The sequence below is a fragment of the Cebus imitator genome, unplaced genomic scaffold (assembly GCF_001604975.1).
Source record: "Cebus imitator isolate Cc_AM_T3 unplaced genomic scaffold, Cebus_imitator-1.0 Scaffold95, whole genome shotgun sequence".
Classification (NCBI taxonomy): Eukaryota; Metazoa; Chordata; class Mammalia; order Primates; family Cebidae; genus Cebus; species Cebus imitator.
In genome coordinates, this window is record NW_016107410.1 from 1,277,976 (window position 1) to 1,296,669 (window position 18,694).

General features: G+C 35.5%; 1 protein-coding gene across 3 annotated transcripts in view; it reads right to left on the reverse strand.

Moving 5' to 3' along the window:
• The window catches only part of DPP10 (dipeptidyl peptidase like 10), a 1,448,345-nt gene that overhangs the window by 94,965 nt on the left and 1,334,686 nt on the right, over window positions 1-18,694 (reverse strand). For all 3 annotated transcript variants that reach the window (XM_017536067.2, XM_017536066.2, XM_017536068.2), the window contains exon 8: window positions 5,195-5,315. In XM_017536067.2, coding sequence (XP_017391556.1) covers window positions 5,195-5,315 — 121 coding nt within the window. The remainder of the gene's footprint in view (window positions 1-5,194; window positions 5,316-18,694) is intronic.

Below are 18,694 nucleotides of genomic sequence, written 5' to 3' on the forward strand. Positions count from 1 at the left end.
CGCCTCGGCCTCCCAAAGTGCTGGGATTACAGGCGTGAGCCACTGCGCCCGGCTGTAAAAGTTTTTAAAGTAAAGCTTTGATCTGAACATCTTATTCAATTATGTTGCTATGTTAAATACAGCAATTTATGTGAATAACATTAGATGTGTTTTGTGTGAACTTAAAATAATCTTCTGTTATTGTAAACAGCATCACAATAAACAGGTGTCTTTATAATAGAATGTGTCTTTATAATAGAATGATTTATAATCCTTTGGGTATATACCCAGTAATGGGGTTGCTGGGTCAAATGGTACTTCTATTTCTAGATCCTTGAGGAATCGCCACAGTGTCTTCCACAATGGTTGAACTAATTTATACTCCCACCAACAGTATAAAAATGTTCCTATTTCTTCATATCCTCTCCAGCATCTGTGGTTTTCTGATTTTTTAATGATCATCATTCTGACTGGTGTGAGATAGTATCTCAATGTAGTTTTGATTTGCATTTCTCTAATGACCAGTGATGATGAGCATTTTTTCACATTTGCTGGCTGCACATTCTGCACATGTACCCCAGAACTTAAAATATAATTTAAAAAAATCTTCTGTTTTGAGCATTTTATTTTTCTGACTTCACTGTTTAAAATGCATTGTATTTGATATTATTTTACTTTCTTTAGGAACTAAATTATATTGGATATAGAGACAAAGATTCTTAAAACTGACACTTCTAAGGACTCTTATTTAGTGACTAGTTGGGAGCAGCAGCTACTCTTACAGATTACCCTGGTCTTAAAAGGTTAAGACATGTCCTGAAAGCCTACTGTGAAAACATTTTATTGTCTTTTATGTGACTCTTTCTCTCATCTTTTTTTTTCTATGACATTTATAAAAGGTAAATTTCAATTTTTAAAAAGTGGATGCGCCCTTCCCTGTGTCCTTGTGTTCCCATTATTCAACAACCATCTATGAGTGACGCCATGCAGCGTTTGATTTTCTGTTCTTGTGTCAGTTTGCTGAGAATGATGGTTTCCAGATGTTGTCTCTATGAAGGATAACAATGAGAACACATGGACACAGGGAGGGGAGCATCACACACTGGGGTCTGTTGTGGGGGGTAAGGGAGGGAAAGCAGGGGGTGCGGAGGTCGGGGAAGGATAACACGGGGAGAAATGCCAGATGTAGGTGACAGGGGGATGGAAGTAGCAAACCACATTGCCATGTGTGTACCTACGCAACAATCCTGCATGATCTGCACATGTGCCCCAGAACCTAAATAAAGTACAATAAAAAATTAAAATTAAAATTAAAAAAGTGGAAATGTTACATGTTACTTTCTCTGTCTCCCACACATGCTAATTTAGATTATAACTGACTCCTGTAAAGTAACAAAAAAGAAATCTCCACACCAGAGTAACACATACATGGAGTTGAAATTACATGCATTCCCTAGGCAATATCACTGTGTTTCAGCGAGTTCATTAAAGGTGAAAAAAAGGTCTGGAGTCTGGGAGCTCCTGGCACATTCCACAAGCACAGTGACAGTGGGAGGGAAAGGTGCACGTAGGACTCTTGAAGCAGAGGTTGGGAATAGCAGGCAAAATAGTAAGGGAAAATCACTAACATTTGATAGCTTACATCCCTCGCCAAACTTTAACACTGATGTCATGGGTAGGGTTCCTTCTGGAAATGCAGTGAGAATTGGAGTAAGTCCATGGACAGTAGGATAAGTCTTTAGATGAGAAAACACATCACTGAAATCTAACAGTTTAGGTCCCAGAATATGTGCTATGTCTTAGGGAATAGTGAAGGACATCTCCCTATAATAAGTAGAGTAGTCTAGTGACTAAGCCCTGGCTTTAGGAACAAAAACACACATTTAAATGTTGGCTCTCCCACTCATTAGCTTTGTGGCCATGTCTAAATCACTGATTCTCTCTGAGTCTTGGTTTCTAGTTTTTTTTCTTTTGAGATAGGGTCTCACTTTTGTTGCTCAGGCTGGAGTGCAATAGCATGTTCTTGGCTCACTGCAGCCTCAACTTCTCGGTTTAGGTGATCCTCCCGCCTCAGCTTCCAGAGTAGCTGGGACCACAGGCATGCACTACCCCACCACCCACCCACTAATTCTTTTGTTTTTTAGTAGAGATGGGATTTTGTCATATTGCCCAGGCTGGTCTTGAACTCCTGGGCTTAAGTGATCCACCTGACTTGGCCCCTCAAAGTGCTAGGATTACAGGAATGAGCCACAGCACCAGTATGTCTCGGTTTCTCAGTAAGTGATTAGATACACAAACATTGTGATGAGTAAATCACATACACGTACAGCACTCCCTAGTTATCTGCAACACAGGAACCCAAGGTATGGCAAAACTATACTTTTTCCTTTCCCCTTTGGCATGTGTCAGACCTACAGCATCAAACAAAAGGTTTTATTACCTGTTTGTTCTGCTCCCCACAACCCCTACAAACAGTTTACCCTCAGACCCAATACATAGATTTTTATTCTTTAGTTAGAAAATTATCTTATTTGTCAGAAAATCTAATTTTTCTCCTTAAAAACGTAATAGCCATAAACCTGTATGAAGCCTTTTCAGTAGGACAGAGGCCCAAGCCATCTTAATCCAGGATGGAGCAGCACAATACATGATATACATTGAGCATACCCTCAGTTGATTGAAAGTTCATCTACGTTACAGACCACCTTTTATAACCAAGGTAGCATGTCAGCGTGTGGCACAATGCCCACATTGCTGCTAAACTAGTCTTCTCTTCCCTGAAACCCACTGTTCCTTGTTAATGCCTGCTGGCTATGTCTGCTACCACTACTTACTAGTGACCCAAACCAGAAGCTACAGAATCATCCTTGACTTCTAATCACTCAGCTTATCTGCTTAGCCACTAAGACCTATGTATTTTATTGCCTCAACAATTTTAGCATCTTTCCTCCTTTTTGCTGCTTTAACGCTGGTTCCACTGCTTATTATCTCTTGATAGAACACAGAAGAAGCCTTACACCTACTCACTGTTTCTTTCCACTATTAGATCCCAGTTTCCCACTGTGGCCAAAACAATCTATTCATATTGAAGATCAAATCTTGTCACTCTCTTACTTGAAAAGTTCTATTAGTTTCCCTATTAATTGGTACTAACATAAATAAAGTCCCAGATCATTGATAGAGGTCACTATCTCTTGGTTCTTGCTACCTTCCTGTATCTCAAATTTTATGGCCCAATAATATCAAGGAGACTTTGGTTTCCTAGGGACACACTTCTGGGTTTTTGCAAATTGTTAATCTGCTTAGATTTTTCCTTCCTAATTTCTTCTCATGTGTAACCCTTGTTAACTTCTCGGGCTCAACTCAGATGCATATTCATTCATTCTCTCTCTCTTTCTCTCTCTCTCTCCCCCCCCCCTCTCATTTTAAGAGGTAAAAATCTCACTCTATTGCCTAAACTGGAGAGCAGTGGCCTGAATTATGGCTCCTTGCACCCTTCAACTCCTGAGCTCAAGCAATCCTCTCTTAATTGGCAATCATCTCTTCAGCTGGGACCATAGGTGCCTCCCACCACAAATGGTCACTTTTTAAAAAAATTTTATAATAGAGTTAAGAACCTTGCTATGTTGCCTAGGCTGATCTGGAACTCCTGGCTTTGAATAATCCTCCCACCTTGGCCTCCCAAAGCACTGAGATTACAGGCTTGAGACACTGGCTGGCCAGGTTTTCTCCTTTAGAAAAATGCTTGCAAACCCCTAGAATGGTATCATTCCTTTGTTCTTCTATAGAATTCTGTGTTGACTAAGACTCAGCTACTTACCACACTGCATTAATACGGTTTCTTCACCTGTAACAGTGTCACACACTACTAACAATATTTTGAAAGAAAAGGGCACATCTTAGTCTCTGCAGTTCTCTAGGTAAAGCTTGGATTAGCTCCTGCTACCTACATTGCCAGAACTAACCGTATTTTAAAACGTGTTATCCACCTGTTTATTCAATTCTGGGGCCATCCCAGTGCCCTCCGGCCATTTGAACCCTACTTATCTGTGTGTTTCTTTTTCTAATATATGCTTTCACAGCATACTTATTGTTGATATTTTCATAGAAGTTCTCATTGCTCTTCACAATAAACTGTAGCCTCTAAAAATCTTTTATTTGATGCTGGCATGTACATAGAAATCTATTATGGATATACATATACACATAAACATATAAATCTCAAGGGTAACAACATCTCTTCCTTAATAAAATAGCTCCACCTAACAAAATATTTCATGTAAAAGTATGGTTCATTAGAGCAGTACTTTTTGCTTCTTCTTTTATCTTAGCACATAGACACCTATCTGGAACACAGTATGCCTTCAATGATATTATTTGAGTGAGAGAATGAATGAATAACTACTTGTTCTAAATGATTCACTTTTCTTACAGAATTAAAAATACCAAATCTGAGGTAGAGAGATTACATTTGTAAATATTGCCCAAAAAATAAAATTCATACTTGAATGATTCATAGCTTTATAATTTATAATAAAGTAGACTAACTTACTTTAAATCTTGGCATATTTTTTCAAAATCAGCTGAAGCATCTGAAATGTAGGTAATAAACTCAAACTTTGAGTCTTCCCCAGGCAAACTGTATCTAGAACTCAGCTGATAATTGGTATGTGATAAAAACTGGATAAATTTTCATCACCTAATTTATTTTTATATTCTCAACTATTACTAAAAATTGAATCAATAGATACTGAAAATAACTCTTTATGTGGGTTTTATTTTGCTCCCTTTGCAATAGCTGATAAAATGTGACAGAACGTCCCTAATGAAAATGACTAAAATCAGGTGGCTTTTTATGCATTTTTCTAGAAATAAACGTTTCTGTTTCTTCTTTTCCAAAGTCAGAAAAAATTCAGCATCTAATTCCAGAGTGACATAAGGTAACCATTTACTTTCATTAGTTGTCCTCACAAATAATATTTATCTAGCCTATATATAGATATATACAACAAAAGTGGAATCATATAAATAGATGTAAATCACAACCACACAAAATATAAGCACATGCAAAGATATGAAAGCATGAGAGCAATTTTGAGAGGAAATGAGAAGAAATCATACTGTAAGTATTGCTCTTGAATGAGTAGATTTTTTGGTAGATTTTGTATAAAAATATGTCATTTGTTTCTTTTGAAACTAAATCTGATCAACTCACCTTCATATAACCAGTCAGCAATCCCATTAAAAATTATTTCTTCTTTTCCAGAAGATGTCAGTCGCAATGAACTGCTCTTTATATCAGGTTGATAGTAGATATTATTTTCAAAAATATAAATCTGGATCAGGAAACATGTGAAACAAACAAAAACCCAACATATTAGGATGACTTTTAAAACTTTAATGTTACAGAATGATCACTGAATAGCCACGTTGTATTCTTTGCCTGCTTCAAGTTGTTTTAAGACATATATTTTTATTACTTTCAATTATTAATGGCTTTTTCTGTTTTACTGTGTCAATATTGACTTGTCATTTGGAAATTCCATGGCACTGGTATTGATGCTTTTAAATCCATATTTTCAGCAACAATATTTCAACTATTTAATAATATCTCTCCATACCAAAATATTGGTTTAGCTTTGAGATAACGTTTTGCATACTCAAGAGACTGATAACCGTAACTATATGCCATTTTAGTAACAGCCAACTGACTGAAGAGCTTCAATTTGGGGCCTTTACTTTTATAAAAATACATTTAGTGATCAATAAAATAATTGCTAGATAATCTCTGATTTTATCCAGTTCAACTCACAGATTCACTGATGGTAGAAGCAATAATAAAATTCCTTTGAACTGATAAGTGGAATACATCTTCCAGTGCACCAATCTTGGCAACTCTTTTGTAAAGAGCACAGCAATAATAATAACCTTGTAACTGCAAGTTCCAGAAAGAGTTTTAATTTTAACATATCACAGTGTCTGTCAAAATAAAATCAACCATAACAGCCCCAACAATAGGAACAACAGTGCAAACTAATGTCAGGATGTGCCTATGATATAGCTAATTCAGGATAAAATTATTTATAATTCACTTTACAATGTCTTTAATGCCAAACATTTGAAACTGCTGACCCATGTGGTATTATAACGTTCCACAGAACCGTGTTTCTGTGGTCAGGGGAAGCAGAACATTGTCCAGGGCAAGCGAAATTGCTGTTTAGATCAAACATTCTACTAAGAAGGTGAAAGATGGCTTAGGGCCCATGTAGCCTAGCATGCTATAGAATCAATAGACAATAGCAAATAGAGAAAACACAAGAGCTTCCAAAACAATTGCCTGAATAATTATGAGGCTTTAGATTTTAAATCTTGGTGTGCACAGTGACAAAAACAATTTTAATATCAAGAACATTTCATGGATATTCTATTTTAATTCTGGTAACTTAACAAGCATTTACAGGTGGGTGATTTAATTATTAATTCCACCACTACGACAGGGTCATTTTTAAATCACAGGTGATAATATCAATATCAGAATAAGAATTTAAAAATAAATAAAAATAATGAAAGGAGGGTACTGCAAGGTGCTTAAAAGCATGGGCTTTATAGCCAGGCAGCTTAAATTTAAAATCCTAATGACCTTGATAGTGTTCTTAACCTTTCTAAATCTCAGTCCTCTACTTTATAAAATCTGAATAAGACTCACACGTACCTTACAGATCTGTGGTCAAGAATAAAAGAGATGATGAATGCAGAATAACACATGGGGCTATTACTAAAAGCAGGGTGGACTGCACACAAGATAACCTTTCTTGTTTCATTCTCAGTCAAAATGAAACCTCAACAGCTTTAGCTGATGTGTAAATTATCCCAACGTTTTGGTGAGTAGAGTGCACACTATATTAGTTAATTATGTATTAGGAGTAGCAGCACAATAGTAGCAGCTATAGTGGTAGTGGAGGAGGAGAGGTATTAACAGAGGATATTTATTGCTTTCACTCCAGTTAGAATGTTTTCAGGTGAGACAATGAAATAGGAAATAAACTTATTACTGAAATTATGTGGATCACACTTAGGCAAAAGTTTGAGAATTACCTCTCAGGGTCCCTAACACTGGAGAGAAGTTGGGTTTAATGTCTTTCAGGATCCCTGATGCTGAGAAAAACGATGAACTTTGTTCTAGCCAACTAAAGCATAAGCTTTACACCTTTTGGATACTACATCCACTTGCTTTTCACAAACAGTATATAACGCAGGTGCACAATGTTTTCCTTACTTGGAGGAAATTCATTTCCTGTACCTGGACCTTCTAGAAGGACTTGTGAATAATAACAGCACAGATCATACACACCTGGACTACTCAGCACATGTTGCTGTTAACAGGAGTGGAGGTGACCTCACCAAAAGTAATATGATTCTAACTTCTCAGCTTTCTGAAGAGAATCAAATCTAAGTCAAAATAATTAATAAAACCTCCACAACTTCAACAGATGTAAAAATTATCGAAAACTATTGACCAGTAATTGCATTTATATTTGAAGAGCAGATTGGATGATATTCAGAATCCATATGAAACTGACATCTGCTTCAATGTAGAAGAGCAAGCAATATGGAATCAGAATTTTAATGTCATGCCTGAAAGCTGTAATACCAGAATGTCCACAAGTTATTTTCTTCAGTGGATAAAAAATAAGTAGCTGTCTTCATGAAAATGTGCATTTTTAATAACCTAATCCCTTTTCAATTATCAAGATTTATCCTTGAGTTGTACTTGTTTCAAATAATAATTGAAAATTCTAACCACTACCTTAACAATTTGAGAGCTGCAAGTATTCCTAAGTACTATCTGGGCACTCTGAGGGAATTAAGCTGGATCTAAACGACAATCATCAAGGGCTGCACTTACATTTAAATCACATTGAAAATATGACACACACTAATGACATTTATCCTAATATTATTGATTAAACTATCATAATATTTTATAGTATAAATCATTTTCTTCAGTGAGCCACCTGTTATGATTTAGATCTCTGTCCATGCAAAATCTCATTCTGAGATGTAATCCCTAGTGCTGGGGATGAGGCCTGGTGGGAGGTGTTTAGGTCAAGGGCATGCATCCTTCACAGCTGGGTGCTGTCCTCACAATACTGAGTGGATCCCCGTGAGATCTGGCTGTTCAAAAGTGTGTGGCACCCTGCCACCCCACTCTCTCTTACTTCTTCTCTAGCCATGTGATATGCCTACTCCTGCTTCACCTTCTGCCATGAGTAAACAGCCATGAGGCCTCCCCAGAAGACAAGCAGATGTGTATGCCATGCATGCACAACCTGCAGAACGTTAAACCAATTAAACCTCTTTTCTTTATAAATTACCCAGTCTCAGGTATTTCTCTACAGCAATGCAAGAACAAACACACCACCACAAACATTAAAACAAATAAAAAGGAAAAGCTATTTGACCAGTTAACTTTTCAATTTGCAGAGCCAGCCAAATTCCCAGTTTTCCAAAATCAATGGTCTTACTCTACAGGTAAAATAATTCAAAATGGGTAAAGTCACCAAAAACTAAAGAGAAGAACAATTGAAATACTATGTGCTGTATTATGCTAGGTTAGAAAATATGTAATAAATGTTCCAGCGGATATTTGAGCCAATGTGATGGTCAATGTTGCTCATTAACAAGTGATGGAACCCAATATACATCACTGCTGGGTAGAAGTCTTTAAGAGCCAATTTTTAATTTGCCACATTCTCTTCTGTTGCAACTACTAGCAAATGCACCAGATGCTGGACACCCAGCAGGCTGTATTTCTAGGTAAGGAGACAGTAGGCAGATTCTCTCCACACCCACAAGCAACTTGTGATGAACATGTGGCAAGAAGTGAACATTTGATATTAAAGGTTATTAGGATATTGAGGTTGAGTGCAATTATGATGTAAATTACCTTCCATGAGTGATTCAACCTGTGACAACGGCTGACACAAACTTATAATGCTGCACTCTCACAAAATTTTAGCCATCTTGAAAGAAAATAAAAACACAAAAGAAATATAATTAAATATATTATACCTGTTTTAGCTGAAATATTACTGAAAAGCTATTCCACCTTCACTGATATGAGTAATTTTCATGACAATTTAAAATTAGAAAATGGTGAATCATTCAAAAATCTCCATGCATAATAGTGGTTTGGAAACATCTGTAAAGTTACAGTGGAGTTGGGATAGTATTTGAGTTCATTCTACTATGGCTTGCTTTCTGGGAAATAAAAATGTAATTAAGAAAGTATCCCAGATAATACCTATTGCTGGCAGAGATGCAATGAAAACTGTCCTTTTTCTAATTTAATTTTAAAAATATAATGAGTTATAGCTATTTGGCAATATAATATGGCAATTTTCCATGTCACCAGCAATCCTAAACCTGGGATCTTGCTGAGTAGAAAAACAAAGCAAACCAGCAATAACAAAATATACCAATCTGTAGAGAACAATGAGCAGTGATGTTTATTTCAGCATTTCAGCCAAAAAGAAAAGTCAAAGTGAAAACTAATAATTGTCAAAGAGTCAAAGTGAAAACTCGTCATAATTGAATGCCTGGATGGATTACTGTTCATTCACACCACATAATAACATTCAGGACTTAAAGAGAATAAGCTTGTGCTTGGAAAAGAATAAAGTTGACTTGGAAAATTTTCATTTATTGTCAAGTGACAAAAGCAAAACCGAAAAACAAAGAAAAACAAAAACAACAAAAAAGAATTCAGCGTGAGCCCATTTCTGTACACAAGACAATGACAATACTAACATTAACTTATACCATCAGTCATCTCACCAACACATACACATTGGATGTTGTCTGTTTGTAGACAGCCCCACTCCTGCCCCTATATAGTTCTTTATTACTGGGGATAGTTAGGAGCCTAAAATTTACATTTCTAAGACATCCTTGCAAAGTAGTCTTCTCAGCTTCTTTGGTAGTTGGCTTCTAGTTACTTTCTGCAAAAAAAAAAAAAAAAAAAAAAAAGAGAGAGCGAGCGAGCTACCACTCAGAAACTAGAAACATCTGGCAGTGGTTCTGGTACACCAGCTTCGGCAAGAGTACCTCAGTGGCAGTGGTGATGGGAGTGTAAGTTCCCAGGTCTTGCCTTGATAATGGCAATATGTGTTTGTATGTTCTGCATATCACCACTGTGGCCCTCCAGCCATTACAACACTGTTTGTAAGAATTATCTGTATTAAATCTATTCTATCTGAACCACTATAGTAACATCTGTTTTCCCATTTGGAAACTCTTAAACAGTACAAAAATGCATGAATATAATTGATTGTACAGTATAGCCATGCACTGTATTGCAATGTTTTGGTCAATAACAGACCACATACATGAGGGTGGTCCATCAGATTATAATGTTCTATTTTTGCTCTATCCTTTCTATGTTTCTGTATGTTTGATACACAGATATACACCATTGTGTTACAGTTGCTCACAATATTCAGTACAGTAACATGCTTTACAGGTTTGTAGCTTAGGACCAATAAGCTGTACCATATAGCCTATTTGTAGCAGGCTATACAAAATAGGTGGTATAGGTATACCTATGATGTTCACACAATAAAAAAATTGCCTAACAACAAATTTCTAACGTAACCCCAGCATTAAGTAACACATGATTGTATTTTACAAATACCTAATAGCATGGGAAGACTATGGCAATTTGATTTTTGATATGGGTGGATGTACAATAGGGCAGAGAAGTGGGAAGCTGGTAGTAAAACAGAGAAGACTAGGAAAATATAGTAGAGACTTAAAAAATGGTGTGTGGTAAGAACACAGCATGAAATCTACCCTCTTAAATTTGTAAGCATACCATGCATTATTATTGACTATAGGTATAATGTTGTCCTGCCTATCTCTAGAGCTTACTAATCTCACTTGACTATAATGCTGTGCCTGTTGATTAGTAACTTCCCATTTTCCCTTCTCCCTCAGCCCCTCGCAACCATCATTTCACTCTTAAATTCTATGCATTTGATTATTTTCAATTCCCCATAAAAACAGAATCATGCAGTATTTGTCTTCCTGTGCCTGGCTTATTTCACTTAGCAACATGTCTTCAAGGTACATCCGTGTTGTTGCAGATTGCACAGTTTCCTTTTTTTCAAAGCTTGCATAGCATTCCATTGCACATACATAGCACATTATCGATTTACCTGTTGATGGACATTGAGACTGTTTCTACATTCTGGCTATCGTGAATAGTGCTACAATGAACATTGGAGTGCTGACAACTCTTTGAGATTTCCATTTCAATTATTTTGAATAAATACCCAGAAATGGCACTGCTAGATCATAAGGTAGTTTTATTTTTAATTTGTTGAGGAACAGTCATGCTGTTTTCACACAGTACCTGCATTATTTTGTGTACTGAAAAGTGTACAAGAGTTCCAATTTCTCCACATTTTTACCAACACTTTTTTTTGATAATAGCTCTCTTGACAGGTGTGAAGTGATATCTCATTGTGGTTTTGATTTCTTTGATGATTAGTTACTATACTTATTGTCACTTATTGTTGTACATGACTTGTACAAGTTTATTTATGTAAATTATATATGTTCATTTATGGATAAAGCACCAACATTAATTTTAGTTATAATATACATATGATGATATGGTTACTCTAAAAGTTAAGTTTGTACAAAGCCATAGGGCAGCTTGAATGCTAGATCACATAGTTTGAACCTACTTTTTTCAGTTATTGATAAATTTAAATTTGTTATGAGCCATGAGTGTTTAATCAGCGAAAACATTTGGGAAAATAATTGGTGATAGTTACAGAATAGGAGATAGACATGGGAGACTGCTGGCAGAAGAATGGTTCAGATATTCTGCCTAATGGGAATGAAAATTGGCAAAATGGAGTCATGATTCCTAACATATTTCTTTAATATATGTGTCTAAAATGTTTGTGAATTCCAATGCCAATGTTTTATTATCTCCCACTTGAATCCTTCTAAGCTTCATCTTCTAGAGTCAATCACTGCAGCTCTTTTAAGCACTGGTTGCAAGTCCTTCAAAGCATACGAAGTTCTCACCTTCTTCACTGCCTAATAGAACTTGAACATTCCAGAAACCATATCCTCAGCTCCTTCTGGCTCCCAGCATACCACCCACATTCGAGCCTTACCATATGCCCTGGCAAAACACTGGCTTCGAAATTTATCTGGAACATTAGTCCTTTTGTTTTACGAATTAAAATTTTTAATTAATTTTTTAGTCATGCCAGTTTATCAATTTCTTTAAGAACACATTTTAGAATAAAGTAAAGATTTGTCTTTAAATTTGATGTAATATTGTTTTGGAAATAAATGAGACATATGGAAATTCTTCAGTGAAAGAGAATCACTATTAGGGTTCTATTTCATATAGGAACCTCCAAAATGCTATATTATATTTCAATAAATAAAAAAGTATCATCATATAGATCATATTAAAGCATGTAACTATGTATACAGTTATTTTTTTGTCAGAGAAAGACACTGTAAGAATAAGATGCCTTGAATTCCATCATGTATATAGCTGTTGTAAAAACCTTTAAATTTGCTTAATAAATAAAAATCTTTGAAATACTTGACATATTTTTTAATGTATCAGTTCCCACTGAATATTGAAGAAAAGTTTCCTCCTCTAAGCAATATGCTATATTTTAGTCTAGAAACCATTTGGAGAAATTATTCTTTAAAATTTTGATGAATAAAGTGATAAATGAAAAGTGCTTATTTTGATTTATATCACTTAGTCTCTTTTGGCAGTGTGAGTGAATATAAGCAAATACACACACAAAATATTTTGGTATTATAATTAGAATGGCTAAAATAAAAAACAGCCGCTAATAAGTGTTATCAAGAATGTGAAGCAATTGGAACTCTCATGCACTGCTGATGGGAGAATAAATTGGTACAATCACTTTGTAAATTCTTTTAACAGTTTTTACCAAAGCAGAGCATGGGTCTGACTCAGCAACTCCAGTCTGAGATATACACCTAACAGAAACATATATGGGTAGATAGATTTCTGCATCTGTGCTTTCTGTATCAAAAGACACAAACAACAATGTTTTTAGTAATGCTATTTGTGAGAGCCAATAATGATGTTACAAACCAGGATAATGATTACCCTTGCGGGTAAAGAGTAACTGGTGGATGTCAGAATAGTGGTTTCTCTATTGAGTGAACAATGTTCTGTTTCTGCTCTGGGCACCATGTACGTGGAAGTGTTCACAAAGATCACCTATATACATTTTCTTGCATGCATGATAATTTAAACTTAAAGCAAATGGAAAAATGTTATATAGAATATATATTGGTATTTATACTTCATGAAGAATATTACCATAAAGACTTTTATCAAAATTTACTAAAAGCCACAATGCAGCATTCAACTTTGCTTTTTTGTAAAATTCTGTTTCCTTAATTTGTCAGTATACAATAAATTCTGTGTGTCCATTTATATAATGCAAAGCAAAGATATGAGCACAAGTTAAACAGTTTGATTACCTCTGACATTTTGGCCTTAAATAAATCTCTCTGTTGGTTATAAAGTACTGCTTTCATTTCTCTACAGGATCATCTTTGAAACATAGAACAACTCATTCAAATCATTCATGTCAGCTTTGCATCAGTACCTGACATTCTAGAAATAGAATCACTATCAGGAAACCCTTATCCCTTGACATTTGCAATTATTCATATCAGCAAACCCTTTCAAAGAGTTCTTATTTCTTAAACCTTTGCAGCACATTATGCATTTTCAAAGAAATGAAATATGCCCCTTTGTATTAAATTCATAATTATGTAAGTCACTTCCCAGTCCTAAAGCCTTATCTTTTAATCCATGCTTTTTAGGAGACAAATGGATACCAGACAAAAGTTAGCATAAAGACCAACTCCAATAAATGGAATATAAGGAATATAATAACAGACTTTCTCTTGGCTATGTCAGTTCATAAAACTTATTTAGCATAAGAGAAGACCTTGTGATGAAAAAATCATTTTGGTAATAGAAAACATTAAGAAAAATATTTACATGCCCTAAGAAATAAACTGGAACCCACAGGAGACAAACAGTCATCAATATTACAACTGTTATTTTTAAATCTCTTATGTATTGATTTATGTGGGTCAAAGTGCTAAAAGATAGTTTTATCTAGTCATTACATATTCATTTTCTTCTCTACCCAACTTTCTCCTTTTTCACTTTTCCTTTACCACTCCATTTTCATACCTTATTTTCCTTCTTCAAGCCCATTATCATAAAGCAAATATGTATCAGGACCCTCCTATGTGCCAGGCACTATGCTAAGTCTTGGGGTCTTAAAGATTTAAAAATACAAGATCTTATGTTCTAATATGACTTTTCATTACAACCATGTATAAATTAATAGAGATATGGAGAATAAAGAAAAATAAAACCAATGGATAAGGGCATTAATTTAGGAGAAAACGTTACTGCCTAATATGAGTGAATGTAGTAGAACTCAAAGTAGAAAATAAAAATATTTTTAGTAAAGAAAAAATATAGAAAAAAGAGATCCAACAAATGTAGAAATAGTCAATAGTGAACTAAATGACAACTATTTTATCTGAAAGATAAGTTTTCTCATGTCTCTGTAGAAAATGAGATCTCATCCCGGCAATGTCAATTTCTCTTTGTAATATTTGGGCAATCATGTGACTTCATCTCTCTGAGTCTGTTTTCTCATTTTTAAAGACATGATAGTATTTCTCATGGTGGTCTACAGGTTTAAATAAACCAAAATCAGGTCATAGATACTGGTCAGTGCACCTGTAGACAGATGTTTAATTTTTTTAATTACTGGAAGCTAGTAATAAGTAATCTGCCACAAAAGATAAAAGATATTATTTAGAAAGAATCGAACATTTTTATCCAGTTACTCTGAAAAGAAGTATGCCTATCTGAAGATGGTAAATTAATGACCATGCACCCATTTTCTCTGTGTTGGTTACCTAGCATACATTTTTTTCCTCTTATCTAGTTACTCCATATCTGACTTCCCTTTCTACTTTGGAGAATGCTTGTATTATGTATCGATAGGAAGTACAGCCCAGTCTTCAATCATAAGAGAAAATCCAGATAAAATATCCTTAGGTTGCACACCCACCCAAGACTCTGAATTTTGAAATAATAAAATTGTAATTGAAAAATTATTCCCAAGAGCAACAGCAGACCCTCAGTATCCAGCAAGGATGGTATGGTGCATGCTCATTAATGTGGCTTCCAGTTGTATCGTCCTAATCAGATTTTCCTGAACACACCACTATGTTAAAAAATGTGTGGCTCCTCCTAACCCCTGTTCATTTTCCAGGGCTGAACTTCCAACTTTCTCTTTGATTCTGAGAGCTTACAGATATATATTTAATAAATTCATTTTCTCTTGAAGTAAGCCTGAGTCCATTTCTGTTGCTTACTCCCAGGCATCCTAATTAGAAGGTGGCATGCAGCAGTTTAACTTTCAAATCCTCATGGTTAAGAAAGTCCTCCACTGTCATTTATGTTGGTAGTGAGCTGAATTAACTACTCTTTCTTCCCAGGTAGTTGTCCCTCCCTCTCATTCATCCAAAGATTAACAAAAGGGATGCTACACATGCATTTCAGTCTCTGACATTAAAATAATTTGTTTTTACATTTGTATTATAACTCTTTGTATTTCTAATGGGGACTCCAAAATTATTACAAAAGATTCCATAAAGAAGAATGAGGGACACTAGAAGAAATTCTCATATGCTTATCAATGGGTTTGTGCCTAATGCTTTTCCAGTTTATGGGCATGCTGATAAGAAAACAAATTGAAAAATGCAGAAGGTGGAACCAGGCTTGGTTATCTCCCATGCACATTTTTCCCACAGCTCTAGACTTTTTATACTACTTCATGAAATTTCAAGGCATCCTTGGCTACAAATGAAGAAATATAGTTTTGGGTTTGTTTCTTTCTTGTTTGCAATACAGAAACATCCAAACATTTTTTACTATGTTCTTCAAACACAATTTATACCAGTGAAATAATCAGAGAAAAGCCAACTTGGTTCCAAAATGCCCATATTCAGATTTAATTTATTCCCGTTAGTGTTCTTGTGAACATAAACTTAATTGAACCAATGATGACTGAAGATGAGAGTCACGTAAATTCAAGCATGACTTAGGATCCAGAATAAAAAGCAGTTAAAGTATTTCTCTATGTCTTTTTCTCCTTATGAGGTTCTACAGAATTGGCTATCCCTTGTACTTCAGTTAATCTGTTTGTTTAATGGGATACAACTGCATACTACCTATGATGTACACATGACTACAACACAATATGCCCTAATAACTTTTAAGTTAGGGGTGAAAAGCGTGTCAAAGGGTGTCCAACAGAGTAATTCCTAATTCTCAGTAATTCATTTTGGGCTGTTTGCAATGAATTATTCCCTGTTGTTCCTCCCTTTAGTTTTAATTGAATTTTCCAATATAATAAAAGAGAAGCTTTCTGCCAGTGTTTTCATTGATACTGTCCAATTCAATGACAACAACAATACCGTATTACTATACATTCCACAAAGAAAAAAAAAAAACAAAAAAAACTCTTTAGGCTGAAATTACCAGCAAAGTATACAGTTTGGAATAGATCTCTTTTTTTTTTTTTTTCCCCAGACAGTCTCGCCCTGTTGCCTAGGCTGGAGTGCAATGATGCAATCTTGGTTCACTGTAGCTGCCGCATCCTGGTTCAAGTGATTCTCCTGCCTCAGTGTCCCAAGTAGCTGGGATTACAGGTGTCCCCCACCACGCCCAGCTAATTTTTGTATTTTTAGTAGACAGGGTTTCACCATGTTGGTCAGGCTGGTCTTGAACTCCTGACCTCGTGATCCGCTGCCTCGACCTCCCAAAGTGCTGGGATTACAGGTGTGAGCCACCGTGTCTAGCCATAGGATAGATTTCTTAATCCATCTCTAAGGGAGCTTCTGTCTTAGCAAACCGCATTCACTTGCCATTTCATAAATATGGATTAATGTCTGTATTTGTATTATTTGCTTCTTCATTGGAGAAGACATTGATACACAAAACAGAAAAGTTACCTTGGTTGGAACAACTAGGTAGACTTCCCGGGAAAATAGCACTATGATGTTAATGCCAATTGATATTGTAAGTTTTTTATCATTTAAAGAAACATGTAAATATATATTTGCTATATGGGAGAAATACTTTAAAAACATATTAATAAAGAAAATGTAAAGATAAAAGAAAAATAAAAGTGTGCAAGGGTACAGTTGTGGGGGTATGCACAGAGATGTGACGATTATATAGTTCACTCATTCCTATACAGTTTCACTGCAGTCCTAATGTGTCTATGAAACAATAGCAACTAAGTCACATCCCCTATTGCTGAAGAATTCACAGCTTAAAATAAGAACGATAAGGAAAGAGTTAAAAAATTTACAAAATATGGTTTGTCTATAAATTAGTGAAGCACAAAGTGTTACTGGAATCTGAGGGGAGGTCACGAGACAGTCTGAATCTGGTTGAGGGACAGGAGGGTCAAAAAAAGTCTTCGGATGAGCCATGGTATTTTAGCTGGGCCAACAAGTTCCAGTTGATTTTTCTGAGCAGAGAAAGGGCTATTCCAAGTAGAGGCAATAGTATGAGAAAAGGCAGATCAAGATGATACATGTTGAAAATACAGTGTATAGAAAGAGCCAGAAGGAAAGAAAGGCAAATGCTAAGGCAAAGACCTGTGGGCTAGAGACAGAGTGGGGTCAGGATAGAAATGTAAAAGAATTATTTGAGAACAAGAGACATGCAGAGAAAATGCACAGAGATAAGAGGGAGACACTTTCTTAAAAACTGTTCACGGTTTACTTTGAATAATCATTCTGATCAGTTCCACCTAAAAACTGGCTAGAACAGTATTGGTCCAATTTTGGAGATAGAATGATGGATAAAGAGTTAAGACCTTTACAAATCATGATCCTAAAATCTTTCACTTTTAATTAATCTGGAAATTATTTCCTTTTCACTCAACTCTAGTGGAAAAGCAGTAAGTGAAAGGGATAGCAATAATGTCAACAATACTGTAATACAACAATTAAGGTAAAAGGATAGCTCAAACCAAACTCACCTCACTCTTACTATTCTGCCTAGCAAATATGAACTACAAGTGAGTCCACAGCCAAATCAAATAACTTACCTGTGCTTCAAACACTGCTTGCACTGATAGCCTTTTGATGTCTTCTAGCAAATCTCACTAACCTTGCCTTATCTCCTACCATTAATCTAGTAGAACTCTTTGTGAATATGGCTTCATTCTCCTGATCAAACATCAATATTATGCTTATAGGACTTAATATACTAATTACAGCCCTTTGCTCCCTATATATGCTAATCATGACACAAGGGACAGTTGCATATTACATTAACAGCATTAAACTTCCTTTACTATCCATATGAGTCTCCTATATTAATATGGTAAATAAAACAACATGCCCTCAGCTAAAATGGACGGTTTTTCACATCAGTTTTTTTGTGGAAGGTAGGTGTGGTTCTGTGTCATACTTTAATGTCAGAATAAACTAAACAGAAATAAATAGAAGCAGAAAAGCAGATATTTAGAGCTAGACTTTACAGGAAAGTCCAAATTCGGTCTTGGCATCATAACTCTTG